The sequence below is a fragment of the Passer domesticus genome, chromosome 1, assembly GCF_036417665.1.
Source record: "Passer domesticus isolate bPasDom1 chromosome 1, bPasDom1.hap1, whole genome shotgun sequence".
Lineage (NCBI taxonomy): Eukaryota > Metazoa > Chordata > Aves > Passeriformes > Passeridae > Passer > Passer domesticus.
In genome coordinates this window covers 40,019,469-40,038,908 of record NC_087474.1, presented here as the reverse complement: position 1 = coordinate 40,038,908, position 19,440 = coordinate 40,019,469, and the positions used below count along the sequence as shown (strand labels likewise).

Genomic DNA, 19,440 nt, shown 5'->3' with positions numbered 1-19,440 from the left:
ACCTAGCAAACATGTCTTTTTTCTGTGTTTGCATGGCACCTGGTGGAGACTGAGGCCGCTGTGTATTACTATAATAAATATTTACTTGCTCATTTGGAAGCATGCATGGGACATAGTACTGAAGGGTCACAACTGAAGAACAGGGGCGAAACATTGCAAAACCGGGTGGGTTTTCCTTCTTTTGGCTTTTTTTTGGGGGGGGGGAGGGGTTTGTTTGTGGGTTTTTTTGGGTGGTTTTTTTTTTGTTTGTTTGTTTTGTTTTGTTTTTTGTTTCTTGGTTTTTTGGTTTTTTTTGGATAGCTTTCTGGGCCTCTCAAAGGCTCACCTTTACAGCAAGAGAGCCAGGCTGTCAGAGTGCTTGCTAAGAGGAGAACCTGGAACTTGCAGCACAAATGGAGAAAGGAAGCACTGGGTCAGCTCTTCACTTCTCCTGGTGACTTACTCAGTTTTCTGTGCAGTGGTTGTTCTTTTCTTCAGCTAAGGATTGCTGGGTCTTGGTATCAGCCAAGGAGATGTATCTACTTTGCTTCTGCCCCTTCCTCTGTACTAAAAAGAGACTCAGTGGTGGCAGTGCCACTTTGCATGTCACCAAGACTAAGTAGGAAAAAACAAGATGATTGTGTGGAAAGCTCAGAGGAGCCTGGACTCCAGTAAGGAGTATTTAATACAAAATTAACGCCAGGCAGAAGTTGCTCTACCTGAGGAAGAGACCATCCTAGTCAGCTGTCGTGTGAAGTAGCACAACTGTTAATAAGGAGGAAATGATTTCTGAGTGAAAAACATGGAACTCAATCCCACAGGAATTATGTTCAAGGAGCTTACACAATTTTCAGTTGGCTGCGTGTCAATGGCTGAATTCCACAAAAGACAGAGAATGTAGTAACTGGTAAAAAAATGGTGAAATAAATCAAATAATAGGTGTAAATAATGGTTTCTATCTTTTTCTCACACAGTTCTATTTTTCAGCAGCATTTCCATGCAGCAGAACCTAGGGCCTCAGCTAGTCACACTATAAACATAAGCCCATTCAACTTTTAAAAATAGCTGCATCATTTTAACTGCATCGACTTTCAACTCCTCCATTTAAAGCAGTGCACATATCTAGTACATTATTTAGCTATAATTTGTGCTTCTTCAAGTAAGTTCAGCGAGGTACCAGTGCAAAGCATCTGTTAAAAATGAGCACACCTTTGGCAGAGGTCTGTACCTATAAAGTTTGAAAAGGAAGGAAGTGGTTTGGTCACAGGACCTTGCCAAAAAGTGGATTTTTTCAGGAACATTGTAACATTGGTAAATAAACCTTGATGACCATGCATGTATTTCCCCAAACTGGCAGGCCCTGGTAGGGCTTAAGTGGACGGATGTGCTGTCTCCTGCCTGTCTCCCATCTGCAGAGATGGGAGACATCCCACGCTTGCCTTGTGTGCAGCAATGGGCAGCTGCAGCCTCCTGTCTGGACGTGCTGGGCAGCATGTTCCCCACCAGGCAGGCTTGTTATCTGCCTGGCAGAAATCCTCCCTGTTGCCTGCAGCCTCAGGATCACTTTTGTTAGCCATTAATTAGCACCATGGCTGGTACTTGCCTAAGCCAGATGGAGGCCTTTGCTCAGTGCATGGTGCTCTGCTGAAGATCAGAGTGACATAAATGGGGCAAGGAGCTCAGGCACAGGCAAAGGCTACAGCAAGTTTGCCAACAGTCAGGTAGACACCTAGGTTTGCATTGTGGCTTGCTTGGTGCTTTCAGTAACTTCTGCCACAGTCCTGCCTGCTCCTGACCCATTGCTTCTGTGTTTGCTGGTCATTATTGGCATTCTGACACCTTGGCCTTAATGGGCAATCTCTGGCCATCCAAAATATTAAAATATATATAAACCTGCTAATTGTGGAATTGTCCTAAATTTATGCTATACCAGCTACTGATTTGTTTTCTCTCCTTCTCTACTTGAAATCTCAAGGAGTGACAATCAAAGGACATTGCTTTCTCCACATGGAAGTCATGGTCATCCATTCCAGATGCAGACTACTGACAAAAACAGCTTTTGCCCTCTAGAACAAACACACCTGACACATTCCAAAGCCCCATTTGTCCTTGTTATTTTAATTCTAAGGCTAAGACAGATACAATGATATAATTTGCCAATTTTTTTTTTTTGACACTGAAAGTGTCAAAAGAGGATGAGAAGGTGAAGCCTTCTTACCTGAACATCTGTGGAAGCTGATGCAAACCCCCCTTAGACTGGTTCCATATGCACACAGAGAGCCAACTGACAGACAATAAAACCAAAACCAGGAATGCCACAGTTGCTAGCAATTTCATTTTAGTAGAGCTTGAAGTGGAATGGTCTTGGAAATGGAGCAGTCCTGGCAGTGACAAAGACGAACCTGACATCAGGCTATAAAGCACCTTTGCACCATCTGTGTTAGTGGAACACAGTGTCCCACTTTCTGCTGATCTCAGACACCTCCTCAGCCACCACTCAGAGTTCCAGGCAGGCTGCAAGTTCAGCCTCCTGACTTCCTCCTTTTCTTACCATCATCATGGCCAGCAGCAAGGCACATTTCAGCACAGGTGCCCTTGAAAAAACCCCTCTCACCTGCTTCCTCATCTTATTTCTCTAAGGATTTCTTTGACCTTTCCTGATTAAGCTGAAGGGAATTAGAAGCTCATTGACGCATATTTCATTGGGCAAAACAAAGTGAAAAGAAAGTATGCAGGTGATCCCACAAAACGTGTATAGGGCTGAAGGAGACAGGCACACTCCTGGTAGGTAAAAAGCACTCAGTGCTTCCCAGCCTGTGAACAAAGCCACTTTGTTTGGCTGGGGAGGAGACTGGAGCTGGACCTATCCACCCCATCCTCACCTTTGCCACAGAAACTGCCTGGAGGGAAGAAATGCACACAGCAACAAGAGGGCTGCTGAGTGAAGCAGCCACAGGAATGCACCAAATACCTTGTTCCCTGTGAGATATGGCTGAGGAGGCAATTTACTTTCTACTTTCCTTTCAAGATGAAGTATGGCTCACTCCACCACTGCTTAGGCTGTACTTATTCCACAAATAAAGATTTTCTGTCTTCCACGTGGCAACTTTTGCCCTGAAGTCACTCTTTAAAATAAACCTCAGAAGCAGAGGCAATGTTCTTCTAGCAGGTGCAGAGCCTGGACAGCAGATACCCAACAGCGGTGCACATTCAGTGCTGCTGTGAGAAACACTTCCTCCTGTATTTCACCTCCTGGCACGTGGGTGGCCCTGCTGCTGGCAGGGCAGCAGAGCTGTCCTGTCTCTGATTTCTCCCTTCCATCTGGTGAAGATGCAGAGGAGGCAGACTTTGCTGCAAAGCCTTTCAGCTCCCTCTGTGCTCAGCCACAAGAGTCACAGCCTCGAGGAGCCTCTCCAGAAAGGTGCCACAAGAACACAGAGTCACCCAGCTCTTTTCTTTCTTTATTTTTTTATTGAAAGCTTCATCAAAGAAAACAGAAGTTTAAACCTAACATCCACTGATCTACAGAAAGCCCCAGGAGTGGGAAAATGGCAGCTATTTAGGACTGTGTTACAAATGGAAAACATAAAAAAAAAATCATAGCAGTACAGATCTTTCAGAGACATTCTGAGACATCAGCACACAGATGCCCATATAAATAAGATTCATAATTTAATGTATCACAGAGGTTCTGTATTCCACATTTTGGCTGCAGTGAAGTCTGTAAGGGCTGTAAAGAACCTCTGACCCATTTTTGTGATGCATGTTTTCTTGATAGGAAGTTCATCTGCTTTCAAAGCTGCTTTGATTTTTCTTACAGATATCATCTATTCATTCTCCTTTAAAAAGGAAAACAATTAAAAATTCCTAAATGAATTCTGTACACTTCCTGGTTTTACATAAAATTGTTTTGCCTCAAAAAGATAGTAGAATTTTCTTCCACTCTGAAATACATCATATTTAATAATACTTCAATTACATAAACATCATGTTCTCTTCTTTAGGCGGTATTTTTGGGCTTTTAAAAATATAACTGACTGTAAATTTCACCAAATTCATAAAATTATTATCCAAGAGAAAGACACTTAAAGGCAGAAAATTAACATTGGGCAGATACTCTTTTAAACACAACAGATCCAGATCTTGGAAGGTGCTTATACCTTGCAGGCTTTGGACCTACAAGGAAAAATGGATTTGTGAACCTGTCAAGGGCTGACATTTTCCACTTCATTACACATTTTTATTAAGATGAAAGAACTCAGCTGTCACTGTTGGGGAATTAACAGTTGAACTGAACAACTTCAATAAACACAAGAATTTTTCCTTATCATGGAAACCTGAACCAGCACTGGGATTCATTTCTTTTACAGCTTTACTCTCATAATTTTCTGTTCAACTTTAACAAAGAGCATGTTAATAAAGGGGAGAAGAAAGGGTCTCTTCTGCCTGCTTTGAGGCACAAAGGTGAATAAATTTCTGGGGTACATACAGAGCTCTAGCCTATTTGGGTGACAGGAGCAAGATAGAAAAAGTTGGTGCTCTTTTTGAGAGGAAAATAACTCTCCTTACTCTGCATCTTTGCTGCTTGCTGAGATTCTAGAAATCTGCTCCACTGAAGGGGAGGAGAAGTCTGCTGCTCACTCAGCCCTCCTTCTGAGAATGTGTGCGTGCAGGACTGTGTATGTGTAATAGAAATGAAAGGAATCCTCGTTACTAGAGTCAATTGTTATTAAACAGAAAAGGCTAATGCACCAAATGTCACCAGTTTTGTTGTTTTCTGTTTTGCATTTCCATCACACCGTGACTGTTTTCTTGGTTCGTGTGGGCTACCCAGAAAGACCAGGAAAATCCCCTACCCTAGGGCACTTCTTTTATATCCAGACCAATTTCATGTTAAATGAAGTTTTGAAAGGAAATGTTGACCACGCGTGTATCAAACATTACTATCTCCAACTACCACATTTGGTCTCATTACTAAAAATGGATTGATTCATTACTTTAAGCACATTACCACTCTTTAGCATGACTCTTCCTATAGGTGGAGTTAAGCGAGTCTGCCTAAACCTGTTTTGCTCATGACAACCTCAGCATTAAAATGAAGTGGCATGAGGAGCACCATCAAGCTTAAAACCATGAAGCATGGCAATTTTTTAAAACATTTAGGATCAGTCTCAATCTTCAGTACCATAAACAACATAATATAGATCCAAATACTATGACATATTAAAAATAAACTTTATTACAATGCAGGCTTCCTCAAATTTGCTGAGTTTTGGTACACATACATACATAAATAATACCCTCCATTTGATTTTTACTTGAGTAAAAATCCATTTGAATGCTACAGTCCAATTGCCCGTTGAAAGTTTAAGCCCTCACTTCTCTAATGACCAGCCTTTATCTTCCATGTTTGGGCATGCATCCATAGCAGAAGGTGATACAATGTGATGCAATTGCTCTCAGATATGCCTCATTCTGCATTACAGTGGATTTCTTGACCAACACAACCAAGGCAGTCTCTTGGTAAACAGAACTACACAAGTAAGCACAGGCTAAGGACATTTCAAGAGTCTGTTTCACCAGAAGGCAATAAGAGGACATTCACAACTTGAGGCCTGACTGTCACAGGTGAAAAGTGCTTACAAAACCAGCAGTAGAGCCAGATAGGAAGAAGAGTCCCTCTGCAATCTCAGCGGGAACAGTGAGATTTTTTTCAGTGCCCTGATCTACACTTGGGTCAGCACCTGCAAATACAATACTCTCTTCAGTTCCACTGTGTCTTTTTTTTTTTTTTTTTGTTTCCTCAATGTTAATTGACAAGCCCAGGTATTCAGAGTTTTCTAGCCATAATTCATAGCTTTCTGACACCCCTTTTGTTGTATCTATCTTTTAAGGTAAAAAAGAAAATTACCAAACCTGAACATCCAGATTTGATTATTTACAAGAATTCAGGTGTGATGGAAAGTACATACGCAGTTCAGTTTATGGATTTGATATTACTTCTAGACCTCTGGGCCAGGCACCATTGCCTTAGACATCTAGAGTTGCTTCTGCAATCTTTCAGGAACTCTCCTGATATTTAAAGCTAATTTGGCAAGACAGACAAAGATATTGACTTTACAAATTCAGGTCTTAAAAAAGAAAAAAAAAATGGAAACCAGAAACTAAACAGAGCACATCTATAAATCTTCAAAAAACCATATTAGCCAGAACAGACATAAAGAAAACCAGTTTAAGATTTCAGAGGCCACCAAGTGACAACACCCATGCAGCAAGTGTGCTGCTATTTCACTGTTCACTTTTATCTCATTTTTAACTTTTAGAAATGAGTCATGACTTTCTGAGCATTTTGTAAGTTCCAAATAAGCTTTTTTTCTTACCTTATGATCTATGACTGTTTATAATCAAGGCTCACAGTGTTTACAATTCATAGATTTCAAGTACCAGTTCACTGGGGGTTTTTTGGGATCAGTAAGATGATGAATTGTATTTAAGGGGTCCATTTTCTTTCCTCTTCTTCTTCCTCTCCTTCTTTGCTTTGTTTCTTTTGATTTCAAACACTATTGAACATTATAGCATGGAAAAGAAAGGGAACAATTCTAATACAGAATGCACTTGAAACACTTTAAAGTGACAGGCACTGTGATATCATGTTGCCTGCCTGGCTTAATAAAAAACACTGAGATTGTTTAACTTTGCTGAAAAAAATAAGAAAAATGTTTCTGAATGTATAAATAAAGCAGCAGAGTTCTGAATAGAAACAAGAAGGTACCTCAGCATATTCATCAGCCACATGGTAGCTACCTTGTAGCCTCATTGTTGATAGTAAATGAGACTTTTTGTGTGTCACATTAGAACTAACACAGAAACAAATGTCTTTATTTCATATTTAACTGACTTGTGCCTGGGGTTATCTCCATTTGTATAAATAATTCAGAGAGAGACAGAAAGAGAGTATGTGTAGAAAGGAAGAAAATAAGGCTAGATTGATTTTTTCCCTCATATGCCCTCTAAAGAAAGAGGGAACCTTTATCCAAGGACAAAATTCAAGTGCCCCTCTCAAAAAGCAACAAGTAATGAGACAGCACATGAAACAGAAAGAGAGGTTTGGGGTTTGTTTCTGAATTAACAACTTATTGTGGATGATGTTGTTTTTTTACTTTGGCATCATCTGGTTTTCAGAAGTGTTGAATACCAACAACTACTCTGGAGAAAGCAGAAGTTTTATCACTTCTGAAAATCAGGCCCTCTTCCTCTGGTGAAGAACCATGTGAACTCCCATTTCTCTCTTTTCTATGTTGCATACCTAGCAGCATTTACTTGGGAAACCCCCTCCCCCCTCCCATTATGTTAAAAAATACGATCTTGTTTTATCAATTTAAAAAAATAATTGTGTTCTTTTCCCCAAAAAAAGTCAGGTTAGGGAAACACAGACCTCTTTTTAAGATTGGGCAGCTGAATCAGATTGATCCAATACACATGTTTTCATTTTTCTTATTTTTAATGGATACCCTGTGTCTAATCCACCACAGTAAATGTGATGAGCCTTCCCCTCTCTTCTGGATGGAGGAAAGTTTAAAAATGTTTGGTTTAATATTTACACATAGATATGTGTGTATGTATGTATATATGGAAATGCTGCTTCACTTCTGCCTCCTTAAGGAAAAAAATCATCTTTTGACTTCCTTCTCACCTTTTTCATTTGTCTGTTTGGAAGAAGTAAGGGCCATAATCAAGATTTCTGTATGGAAAATAACTGTCATTCCTAAAACAGGTTTTGGTGGATTAAATTTAATGGTTTGTTTTTGTTTTTGTTTTTTTTTTTGCCTGATCATACTAATTAGTGATTGTCAGCCAACATATTAAGACAACAGAAATCATAGCAGAGAAGAACAATTTTTAACTTCCTGCCTGCATGACAATACGACATAATTTTCAAAATTTCTTCTTGTATGATAAAGGTAGAATGAGAACAAATATCAAGTTTGTTTTCTCTTACATCTACCTGGCAACTCAAATGCAACACTGAGAAATAAATGCACAATTAAGGTGGCTATGCATGCTGGACGATGACAAAGACTGAGGTGAAGAATGAATTGGTGTGTTAGAATTCAGAAGGAAGACTGTTGTTTCAGTAGAAATACCAAAGATCAGGTAATTAAAGAGAAAAACTCCCCAAAATTAAAGCCTGCCTGGACAGATTAGTTGGTAACCCAATCCCCCTTGCTTTGGAATGTTCTCCAAAGCATATCATCAAAAACCTGGACAGCTTCTGATACCAACTATTCTGAAATTTCCACTATAAACATATGCAGTATGTAAAACACCAGTGGAAGATAGTTTAAACAAACAAGAAAGTAAGAACTGGTCCGGCCATGTAGGTCAAATAAAGATAAAAAAAAAAGAAAAAAACCCTCTATCTTCTGGACTGCGTTAGGGTGTCACTTCATCTTTGGTATAAAATAGGCCATCCATAGGCTGCATTTGTTCACAACTAGGAAAGACTACAGAAATTGTCAACAATTTCTTCTATCTATTGCTTTTTTTGCACTTTTTTTGACCATAAGCTCCTATCTACTTAAGTTTTTTTTAATGCTCTTAAGCTAGGTTTTTGCAATGTGACAAGCAAAGCGGACTAAAAACTTCTTAAAGCTCATAAAAAAGACTGCAGATAAAAAGCACTAATGCTTTTGCTAGCGATCACGCTTTGTAAATAAAAAAATCTGCATTCTGCAAGAAAAAAACCCTGCATTCTCTATAATGCAGCAAGTTTTTTTCTCAATTCAATAACTTTACTGTAAAATGCTTTAGCCTTCTAGATTTTTTTCTGTCAACACTTAAGACAAAGTTCATAAAAGTCCCAGCATTTTTCCAATCCTTTCAGTTGCCACAGTTCCTTTTATCATCAACTTTTCTTCAAAAGAAGAAAATCATTTTCTTTTAAACTGTACAGTTTATGTTTTGTTCACCCCAAAAACTCAGTCTATTAAACTTCTGCACCAGCACCGGTGTGAGCAGTTTCAATTCATTCTCGGGTTTTCTAACAAGACGTTGACAGCTTGCCTTGAGAGCCTTTGACGTCCTTAAAATTAAGGCAATTAAGATTCAAGATAAACCTTACCTAAACATTTCTTTTAAAAAAACCAAAAAACAAAAAACCAAAAAATACTCTAGATTAAAACAAGAAGAAAAAGAAAATGAGAGAAAAAGAGTAGCTTAATTTTTGAGGAAGACAATTGGTTTTCATCGCAACTTGCTCCCTCTTGACATCATCAGTTTTTCTGTTTAAAAAAAAAAAAATCTAGCTACACCTCCAGGTAAATTCTGAATTCAAATGTTCGTCCAGATGAAATGTCAACCCAGCATTTTCCTCTGGGTTTTTCCTTTAGTTGAAAAAAAAAATAGCAAAAATAAAATTGTCAGACTACATGACGGAACCATTTGCACAGCACATAAAAACACTGTTTTGTTTTCGTTGGGAAAGGTAGAAAAAAAAAAGCATTCATTTGACGCCTGTGCAAACTGGAAGCCAACTTCTTGTTCAGTGAAGTTTCTCCATTCAAGGCAAAGATTTCAGACCGACATTCTTCAGTCCTGTTTATTGTCTGTAAAAACAATTGAATTAAAATTGTCATTAACTCAAAACAACTTTGAAATAGCCTCCTCTCCTTTTTTCCACCCATTTCCCTTTAAAAGTTATCCAAGCTAAACTAACTTTGCAGCTGTTTAAATATGATACCACCACTAAGCTGAAAATAGTCAGGCAAAAATAGGGAACTCCTACTTTGGGGACATTAACACATCCTAAGCAGATGAATTTACTCTTTGAATGCTAGGCATTAATAGGCAGTCTAACTACACTGAAATGAGATTAATATATGGCTTAACACTGTGCAAGGCTTTCACAGGTAATTCAGTAGGAGGGTGAATATTTTCATAATAATAAGTGCCACTATTTATTTTGGGTATTAATAGTAAAATGAAAGATAAAATTACAATGAAAGAATACAACCAATCTGCTAGAAAGAACAAATTTTCTGATGGCAAGAACAATTACACTGTGGAGCAGTCTACTTAATGAGCCAGTTAAGGCTAACTTAGCAGAAACCTTCAAGGCAATATTCATTAGAAAAAAATATTTTTTTTTTATCATGTAGTGTCATATCTTTCTAAATTTAGCACAGAGAATAAGGAAAATTATCAATCTTTTTCCTACAGAAAATACCTCTCAATTTGTGTTTTTGATGTTTCATGTCACTTAAAGATATGTCACATCTAGCTTATTTGAAAAGACTGTATGAGATCTTTAAGAGAGACCCAGAACCTACATAAAAATTCTATTCTGTATCTAGGGCTATCTTTAAGGGTCAGCTGTTGCTTTTCCCAGACTCTTTAAAGCTTACATGGAAAAAATATTTTCCTGACCAAAGTTCAACACAAGAAAATCCAGCACCTTTCCTTTTGCAAACATTAATGCATTTGCCTTGCCTAGTTTAAAACAAATTTTAAAATTAGGAGTTAAATTGTGAAGAATGTCAATGACCTAACATCTGTCACAGAACTTTTTGTCTGGGAGTGTAAACAGAACTACAATTTTAAATATTAAATTTGCCAAAGGGCTTTTTCATTGCATGACACCTGAAAATTAATATTTTGAAAGTTAAGGACAGATTCATGTATGCAACAATTAACTATTTTCTTCAGGTTTTCTATGTATAATTTCTGGTAGGACTATTCAAATTGAAAGCTCACCTCCTGAGATTTTACTGTCCCTATGCGTCGAGATGCTGTCATATGTGTGAAAGTCCAATATCACCAACACAGCACTCGACCTCTAATGTAACCTGCCATGAAGTTTGCCTACAAAAGGCTCCAGAAAAACATAATTCTTTCAACATTTAAAATCAGACTATGTTGTCCAGCAGAGTTTTACTTAAAGGTAAGAGAGCATGCTTTTTCGGGTCAAGGATATCCATTGATCTCCACTTCATAGTCTTCATGCTTTTATGTGCAAAATTAAATATTTACAAGGAAGAAAGGGAATAGGGTCTAAAATAATTAAGGTGATTTCCTCATAAAGTAGATTCCTCTGCTCAGAATCAAGGGCTTTTTATCTGCACAATATGTAGCCAGGTTTTTGCCATGAAGTTACCATTTCTGAACTCTGTGGGTGGGATCCTCAAATACAGCATTCAGCATATTAAATAAAAGAACACGTATGCTGATTAGAAAGTGGAACTTAAATTCCAAGTTTCATGGTTTATTTTTACTTACAAAGAGAGTACAGAGTCCTTATACCACCCAGTTCATTCTTAGTACATTTTCTCTCCTTCGTTGCCTGCAATTTCATGATTGTTGCAAAGAAAATAAATGTAAGGAAATATACCATTATAACTTTTCTCCTGACCGATCAGCTCCCATGAAAAAAATTTATATAGTCTGCCTGTTCCTTTGCCTATATCTGACAAAATCATTGTCCAGTCATGTTCATTACTTTGTTACATCTCATGTTGACAATGACCATTTTATATCTAGCATGATGTTTGTTATTAATAAATGTGCCCTTTGGAAAGCAGAGTAATAAAATTATATTTTAATTATAAAACAAATTGACTTGGTTTTATATGAACGGTTACTGGAATATTTTGTCAGAAGTGATTTTTTAAGTTCAGAGATTGTGTATATTTTGGTTTGTTTCTACATCTTCCCACACTGCATTTCTGCCTGCAACTGGCAGATATAAATAGAGGGCCAATTTCAGACTAAAAAAAAATACTGAAATAAGCATAATAAAAAAAATCTGTGGTGGATCTGCCTGTCTGATTAAAAAAGAAAGAAATTCCTCCGAAATAAATGCCAGTGCCATTACAAGTATATTCATCGCTGCAGAAAGGCTGTAGCTGACAAGGAAAGATGAGGGATCTCATTTTCAGGGAATTCACCACATGAGCAAGAAACACAGCATCCATTTCAATAAAGAATTGCAATGTAGTTTTCTCCTACGTTGGAAAAATGCCAGAATCTGCAGCTCACAGCCACCTTATGAGGGCTTCTAGACCTAAGTCCTTTTTCTTTGAGATGTAAGAGAAAGGGATCTGAGACACAGAAACCATCAGATCCAAATGCTACAGAACACACTCATTAAAACAAGTCAACAGGATGGTACAGACACATATTTCTCTCTTTGCCTTTTATATTCTGTAAGTGTTTTGCAATCATTTATTTATAGGTGCTAGAGAGACTGGCAGCTAGAAAGGATAAGCATACATAGTCTGTGTCTCCAATTGGGTAGCTTGTGATTGATTGTTTTTGCAATATGTACATACAGACAGATATAAGCATGATAAAAAATAGACTTCTGTCTTATGGTGGTCAAACCCACATAAATCTGAAACCATTTGATACTCATATGGTACACAAACAAATGCATCTTTCACTTCCAGAGGTCAAAAATGAAGTAAAGCAATTGACAAATTGTTATAATTCTAATCTTTTCTATACCAGCTCCTATCTGATGCCTCTGTAAGTACAGTCATGATGCATTGACTGACATATCTATCGTATTTCTTGTCTGGCTATTACTCTACTTTCTTCCCCAAGATAAAACATGTATCATTCCATTTTCAAAGTGATGCTGGTGTTCAATATACACGTATTAATGAAAGACTGGATTTGTGCTTCTTCCTAGAATCTGTCCAACATTTATCAGTCCCAGTGAGTATCCTGTCAATATGTAACCTTCCCTTTGTGAAGATTTTTATTGTAGCAAAGAGAAGTTGTGTTTGAAGAGATTATTCTGAAGATGAAGGGACTCTTTAGAAGTTGTAAATACAGCTGTCAGTTTATAAAGTTTGAACTTTCCAAGGTGTTCTGTGGGAAGTAAACAAAGGGAGCAGAAGAATGGAGACAGATTGAACTGTGCTTCTACACACGTCCTTCTTATCCCTCTTCTTCCATTTCCAGGTTCTGCCTACTCCATATTTGCATGGCAGTTTTGCACAATCACAAATACTAACTTGGGGTAATTTATACTGCTTTACTAACTACACTTTCAGACAGAAACCTTTACGTGTGCCAATGTGTGCTGTGCCAATATTTTCACCACTGCAAAATTTAAGCCCTTTTTAACCTCTGATGCCAGATGCTGCTTTAGCCCAGCATGATGATTGTTAACACAGTTGTTGAGATCCTTCTGAGTCCAGAAAAGCAGCAGACAGTTAGAGAGCATATCACTACGGGCAGGAGCTCAAGGATATTTTGCCAAATTGCGGCCGTCAGCCAAAACCTTTTGCTAATTACAGTGCTATATATCCAGAATTCATCAGAACTTAACGAAGCTATTCAGAATTTATGTATCTGAAAGAGTGAGTCAAATGTGGCCTGCTATAATCAAGAAGCAAACCCCTCTGACTCCAAAGTCTATGCCTACTTACTTAGACTGTTGGTAAGAATATGCAGGCGCATGTTCACTGGATGTTTCCACTGTCATCTGTTGCTGTTGACCACTGGCTTCCTGTGATGAAGATGCTACTGTCTGTGGAGAAGTATCAGCAACAACACCCTAGGGAGTCAAATGAGAACATGAAAAACTTACTAATTTGGCTCACGGCAGTGAATGACGTACAAGAGCTCATCACCAGCTCACTGTTCACACCTTTCTCTAGAGATAGAGGGAGTTTGAGGTAGCAGAATCACATGCTAACACAACAAACTCCATCGGTTTTAAAAAGCTAATTCAGCAGCAAGAAGCTTCCTCAGCCTACCAGTAATACTTTGCTCTCACGGGTTGCAGTGAGAAATACCTTCCTCTTTGAGGGCAGTTCCCTGCCCATTCAAAGGTAGAGGCAAATCTTCTGATTTTGATGGATTCTGGGTTTTACTTCTTGGCTTTTTCAAAATGTATGTATGTCTCTTCTAATTTTTACTTACCTACCCCAACTTCACAGTGAGTTCACATTTATTTTGTTTGATTTAAAACGCAATAAAGGCAGAATCTAGGCCCACCTCCTTCCACTTTACTACACGTCCAAAAGAATTTGAGTCACCTTAGAAGAATGCTGCCCTCTTCTACACACTGTCTCTATGCATGTTCCCTTCAAAAATAAATTTGCCTTATACTAAAGACTTTAACGTGTTAAGTCAAAGCTCCAATGAAGTTTTGTTTTATTTATATGTTTGCAAAAAGTAGATAAGTAAACACATAAAAGATTATATTCATAAATGTAACATTATGCACAATTTCTTACTCTATTTAGACAGTCTGAACTTGGTTTAAGTTTTTTGTATGCTTTCAAAGCAAGATACATTTTCTTTCTTCTACTCTCATGCTTGGTGTGTTGGTCTCATGAATAGCAAGTATCTTCAGGGAACATGCTTTATTACTTTCTTGCACACAACAGAGCCAGAAGAGGGAGCACAAAGCACTTGCTTTGTTTTTATTTGAGCCCCGTGTAAACAACAGGTAGTTTATTTTAAAGCATCTGTTAAAATATCAGTTTCATTTTTCAGAAATTCTTTATATCTATTGCTTAGCAGACTGTCAGTATTATCTTTTTCTGTCTACTTCCTTGTCTTTATCCTTCTCCTTTTGTCCATCTCATCTTGAGATTGTAAGCTCTCTGGGGCAGAGACTGTATTTTTTGGTCTCTGCTTGTGGAGCATCCAGCATGGTAGGGTCCTGGTTCATGATGCTACATGAATACAGATAAACATTAACAATAATCATCATCACTGCATAAGAGCAAAACAGGCTATAGATTCAGATAATATTTTGATTATTATAGTAGATCATTATGACATTGAATTACTGTAGAAGGCATGAATATACTAGCGAGTGATGGGGAGGAGGTTAATTTAAATTAACCTTAATTCTTGTTTGGATAGGTCAACAAGGTGTGCAGCAAACCCCATGATACAAACCACTCTCTATCCCACCATCTCCCTTTAATTTAGATTTGTATCTGCCTGATTTAGGCTTAAGAATGGCAATTGAAAAGAGGCACTCACAGTGCATTTGCAAACAAATGAGGTTTAAGGCAAAATTATACCGAGGCAAAAAAGACTGAAACATAACCAGCTCAGTACAACAGAACAGCGGTAGCCCTTCCTGTGGGACCTTATCTGGGAATAATTGCAAAGAACTAGGAGAAAACAGGATAAGCCCACTTGACTGCTGGCGAAGCCATGCCAGCAGTACCACTAACTCACATCCTCAAAGCACAGAGTAGTAGTAGCACAAAATCCAAAGTGCACACAGATGAAGACAGAAGTACAGAGACCCTGGCACTCCTTGCCTTACCCCAGAGTAGGGCAGAAGTTGTTAATAAAAGAGGGTAGTGCCAAAGAGAAACACACAGGGAAGAGGATGCCAAGGCTCCCTCCTCTCGCTGTGCTCAGCTGCCCTTATGAAGCTTCACAGAAGTGGAGGCCAAGCTGACGCTCTCCCAGCAGCTTGTGGTCTACAGGGTTGAGTAAATACTTACTCATTAGACTGTCATCAGCATGACTCAGCCCCAAGGAGGGAGGGAGCGAATCCTTCCTCAAGGATGAAAAGCACTCAGTCAGTGCAGCATCCTCCATGTCTGTATATACAAGAGGAAGGTTTCCATTGCTCAATCACTTTTTCTGGTGGCTAAATGTTTCAGCAATTACCTATGCTTGCTAAGGACCGCATCAAACCCTCTTGCAATCTTCTCTTCTTGAAATCTCTTTTGGTTTCGTGGTCTGCCTGCTGGGTTTGTTTTCCTGTCTCTTCCCATCTCCCTCCCAAGTACATGGGGAAAAAATAGTCATAATCACTGATGCTTTTATTCCGTGTCCTGCTGTACAACAAAACAAATGCAAAACAAGAGCCCTTGCAAATAACTTAAAAAAATAAAAAAGAGGGGTTAGAAAAAAGAAGGAAAAGGAAAGAAAGAAAACAAAAAGAGAAAGAGATGTGCAGTCCTCATTTAAAAAGCTGAAAGATTCCAGCCACCACTCCATAAAGAACCTTTAGGCCCCTTTCAAACAACAGGTGCAAGAAGACATAATAAATAAGAGTTCTGTTCCCCCTTCACTCTAATGGATGGAGATAAACTTACTTCAATAGGGACAGCTGTTGGAGGCACAGGAGTGTACTGGGGAATGTAGGTCCCTTGCATAGGTGCAGCAGCAGTCATGTACTAGAACAAATCATAAGGAAATGAACAGTAGAAAATCACAATTAAGGTGCATAAAACCACGTTAGAAGAATGATACTATTTCAATTTCCCATTCAGAGCTTTTAGGAAGAGTATAGCGCATTATTTATTTTAAGTAAGGACTTCAGGTAATGGTACAACTTACCCAACTATAAAAAAATCATAATCTTGAACTTCAAACTGAGGTCATATCTGAATAGTAAACATCTCACTGACAGAAGCATATTGTTCTCTAAAATTGAGAGACTCCTGTTGGTATTTACAAAAAACTCAGTGGAGACATGATAGCAGCATGCATATATATGGATACAAAAGTGGTTACAGATACAAAGCAGTCTAAACAATCTTTTGGAGTCTTATTGACCTTATATAATGACACCTACAAAATATGAAGCATGAAATTTGAGAGGTTCCTTCCAGCCTTTATTTAACCCCATCAACAGCAGCTGCTGGGTTTACAGGGGTACAAAGCTGCAGATAGGTGCAATCCTTGACAGGAGAAATAAAGCAAGAGCAAGATCCATCTGAGTTTCTCCTTTTGTACACAGGCACCTTATATAAATTCTTATGGCTTATTCTTACTATCCAGGGATCTTTCCAATGCATTTTGAGACTTGTGCAAATTATTATAGCAACATTTTTTTATTAGCTTCTCTGAAACGTGGTCTCTCCCACGTACTACAAGACAATCTTTTTTAAAATTCATGTATGCATGTGAATTTTGTCATTGTTATGGCACTGATTTCCTTACTTACAGCACTTCTCAAAACCCTCTTGAACTGAATGCGACAGTCATTGTTCAAATTTTCAGATAAACTATTGATATTAAGTCCTTAGATCTATATGTACTTTTCTTTCTACAATCCAGTCCTAACTACATGTCTTCACTGACAAGAATCTCAGAATGTGCCCAATCCCTCAACTGACTGTATGACACTTCCACTGCATGCTATCTTCAAAGACACACCAAAGATCTGAATCAGCCCACAATGTATTTGATGAATTTTAAAATGAGTTAAATATAGCTTTGCTTCCTGGCAGAGCTAGGAAGTGCTTGCAAGATTTTATTCCGCTGTTTATAGTAAAATTTACATTTAAAGCACTCTCCCACCTCAATTCTAAACTAACTGGATGGTTTGATATGCCTGTCACAAACATGCATTGTGAAATTGCAAAGTGGGGTGAAGACTGCAGCAATGCTGGAGAAACGCCTAAGGGAATGACAACAGCATATGTAAGAATCTCACAGCTAAATTCTGAAATATTCTTTCAAGAAGAAAATAAAAAGTATTTAAGTGAAATTGTTTTCTATTAAAAAAACTAAGTGAGGATCGTGTGTGGCATAGAAGGTATACTTGCAATATGAGCAGCATATGGTGTTGAGAGCCATCACAGTATTTCCCCTCAAATTCACAGTATTTTCCTGAACTTGAGCAAAGAGGCAGGAGTGCCCTCAGTGTCTGTGTGCCTGTATCAGGCCATGTTTTCTGCAGCTCTTTTTCCTTGTTCTTCAGGAAGAGAATTGAATTTAATAGGTTTTTTTATGAAGGCTAAGCCCCCAAAAGCATGAGGCCAACTCTCCCTACTGTACTCAGTGCAGCTGGGCTGTTCTCCTACCTCCCAGATTAAGAGATAATGAGAATGCTACAGTGGGGTGTTGCAGAGCTCCTTCTGCTCCATTCATTCTGCCTTGTAACATGCCCTCACATGTTGGGAAGAGATCTGTTGTGTAGCATTGTTCTAAATGTGTCCATATTTAACATTAACCTGAAGCACTCATTCTTAGAGTTCTGCAAAGACCTGCAAGGGTTCTAAACATCCATGCAGTCTAGCTTCACTTGTACAAATATATAGAGTTTATCTGAAAATATTAATTTAAATAATGAAGTGGTATCATTCAACTTGAACTTCCTCTGTTTTCTTCCTTGAACCTGGCAGAAGAACATTCAGACTCTTATATGTTGCAGTTGTCTGCCATCCCCTACCTTACACACAAACCCATGTGACTTAATATGCAAAAAATAAATTACTCAACTGCCTTTTTATTCAAATCACTCCATTTTTGCAAAATCCTTTGGCACTGTGTTCTGTAGCACAACAATAGAAACTGTCTGGGAATTAACTGATGTCTTTGCTGACTCTAAAAGCACTGCTCTCAATAGTTGTGCAGTTTCTTACTCTATTATTTTTTATCTCTTGAGGCAGATCCTGATCTTAGTTTCCAGCCTCCTTCATGTTGCTTCTTTGACTGCCAGAGAATCTCTAGGGAAAACTGTACTGTTACTGGTGGCCCTGGCCAAAGCCTGATTGCCCTGGTCTTTTCAGATACTCACACCTCCTGGTTTAATTTTTTTTGCAGAAGTTTTAACTGAATTCAGCCAAACAGCAGTGGTTTAAAGCACTGGAGACCAAAGCTATCCAGTCACTTGTCAGACTCCCTAGAGAACTGTAGGAGAGTGACCCTGTATCATTGTGCATCTAAATGTCTGTACTTATGGTGGATCAGTTTTTCTGACAAATCCTTTAGAGTTCTACAATTCAAAGGAAAAACATCGTTGGCCAAATTAGTTCCACCAATGGCACAAACAAAGTCATACTACCTGTGGCAAATATTTCGGTCCCAGGAAAATTTATCCAAGGCTCAGTGCTACACAATACAAGTGCTTTATAAATGGCCCTAGATCACACAGCAGCAGTGATCTGTATCACAGATATACATACTGTGCCCTTCAGTGGAATGTCCAAACAAATTTAATGCCTTCCTCTTTACGAGTGTGAAGATATGCTCACCATTTTGGGCAAAAGTTTTTGGGTCAACAATTAAACACATTATGGGGGTTGGAACTGGTTCTCTGTCTCCAGGGTCTCACTGAAGGGCTCATTAAGGCTTCTGTAAAAGTCTTTACCAACCTATAAAGGACAACTACAAATTTGTTCTCAGAGACACATAATTGGTGTCTGAAGTCCCCTCACATGCAGCACAAGGGAGTCCCAGCTGAGACCACATGAATTCAGAGGTGTCTGCCCTGCTGGATCAGCTTCTGGGAAGTAGTGCTGAGAAGCTCCTTTAGCTTAGTTTACTTACTAACAGTGTAATGAAAAAGGAGACAGATTAATTTTTTTTATAACTGACACTAGCTCAAGCAAGTTTACACGTATTTCTTTCCTTTGTGAGCTACATAATCCTAATTCTCTGATCTCACAGGATAAATAAAGATTACACAGTGCTAAGGCACAATGTCAGTGTTGATACTTACAACAATGGGTTGGGATAATGTTA

The 19,440-nt window shown here is 38.4% G+C and overlaps 1 protein-coding gene across 10 annotated transcripts in view; it reads right to left on the bottom strand.

Annotated features, from left to right (window-relative positions):
• Positions 1–3,430: 3,430 nt before the first annotated feature.
• Positions 3,431–19,440, bottom strand: part of RBMS3 (RNA binding motif single stranded interacting protein 3) — a 704,594-nt gene continuing 688,584 nt past the window's right edge. For 8 of the 10 annotated variants that reach the window (XM_064415140.1, XM_064415145.1, XM_064415174.1 and 5 more), the window contains 3 exons: positions 16,062–16,142; positions 13,413–13,540; positions 3,431–9,584 (listed from right to left, as the gene is read on the bottom strand). In XM_064415140.1, the coding sequence (XP_064271210.1) occupies positions 9,578–9,584; positions 13,413–13,540; positions 16,062–16,142 (216 nt within the window). In that variant the 3' untranslated portion in view covers positions 3,431–9,577. Of the gene's footprint in view, positions 9,585–13,408; positions 13,541–16,061; positions 16,143–19,440 lie in introns of those variants that run through there. The other 2 variants (XM_064415155.1, XM_064415209.1) reach the window with 1 other exon arrangement.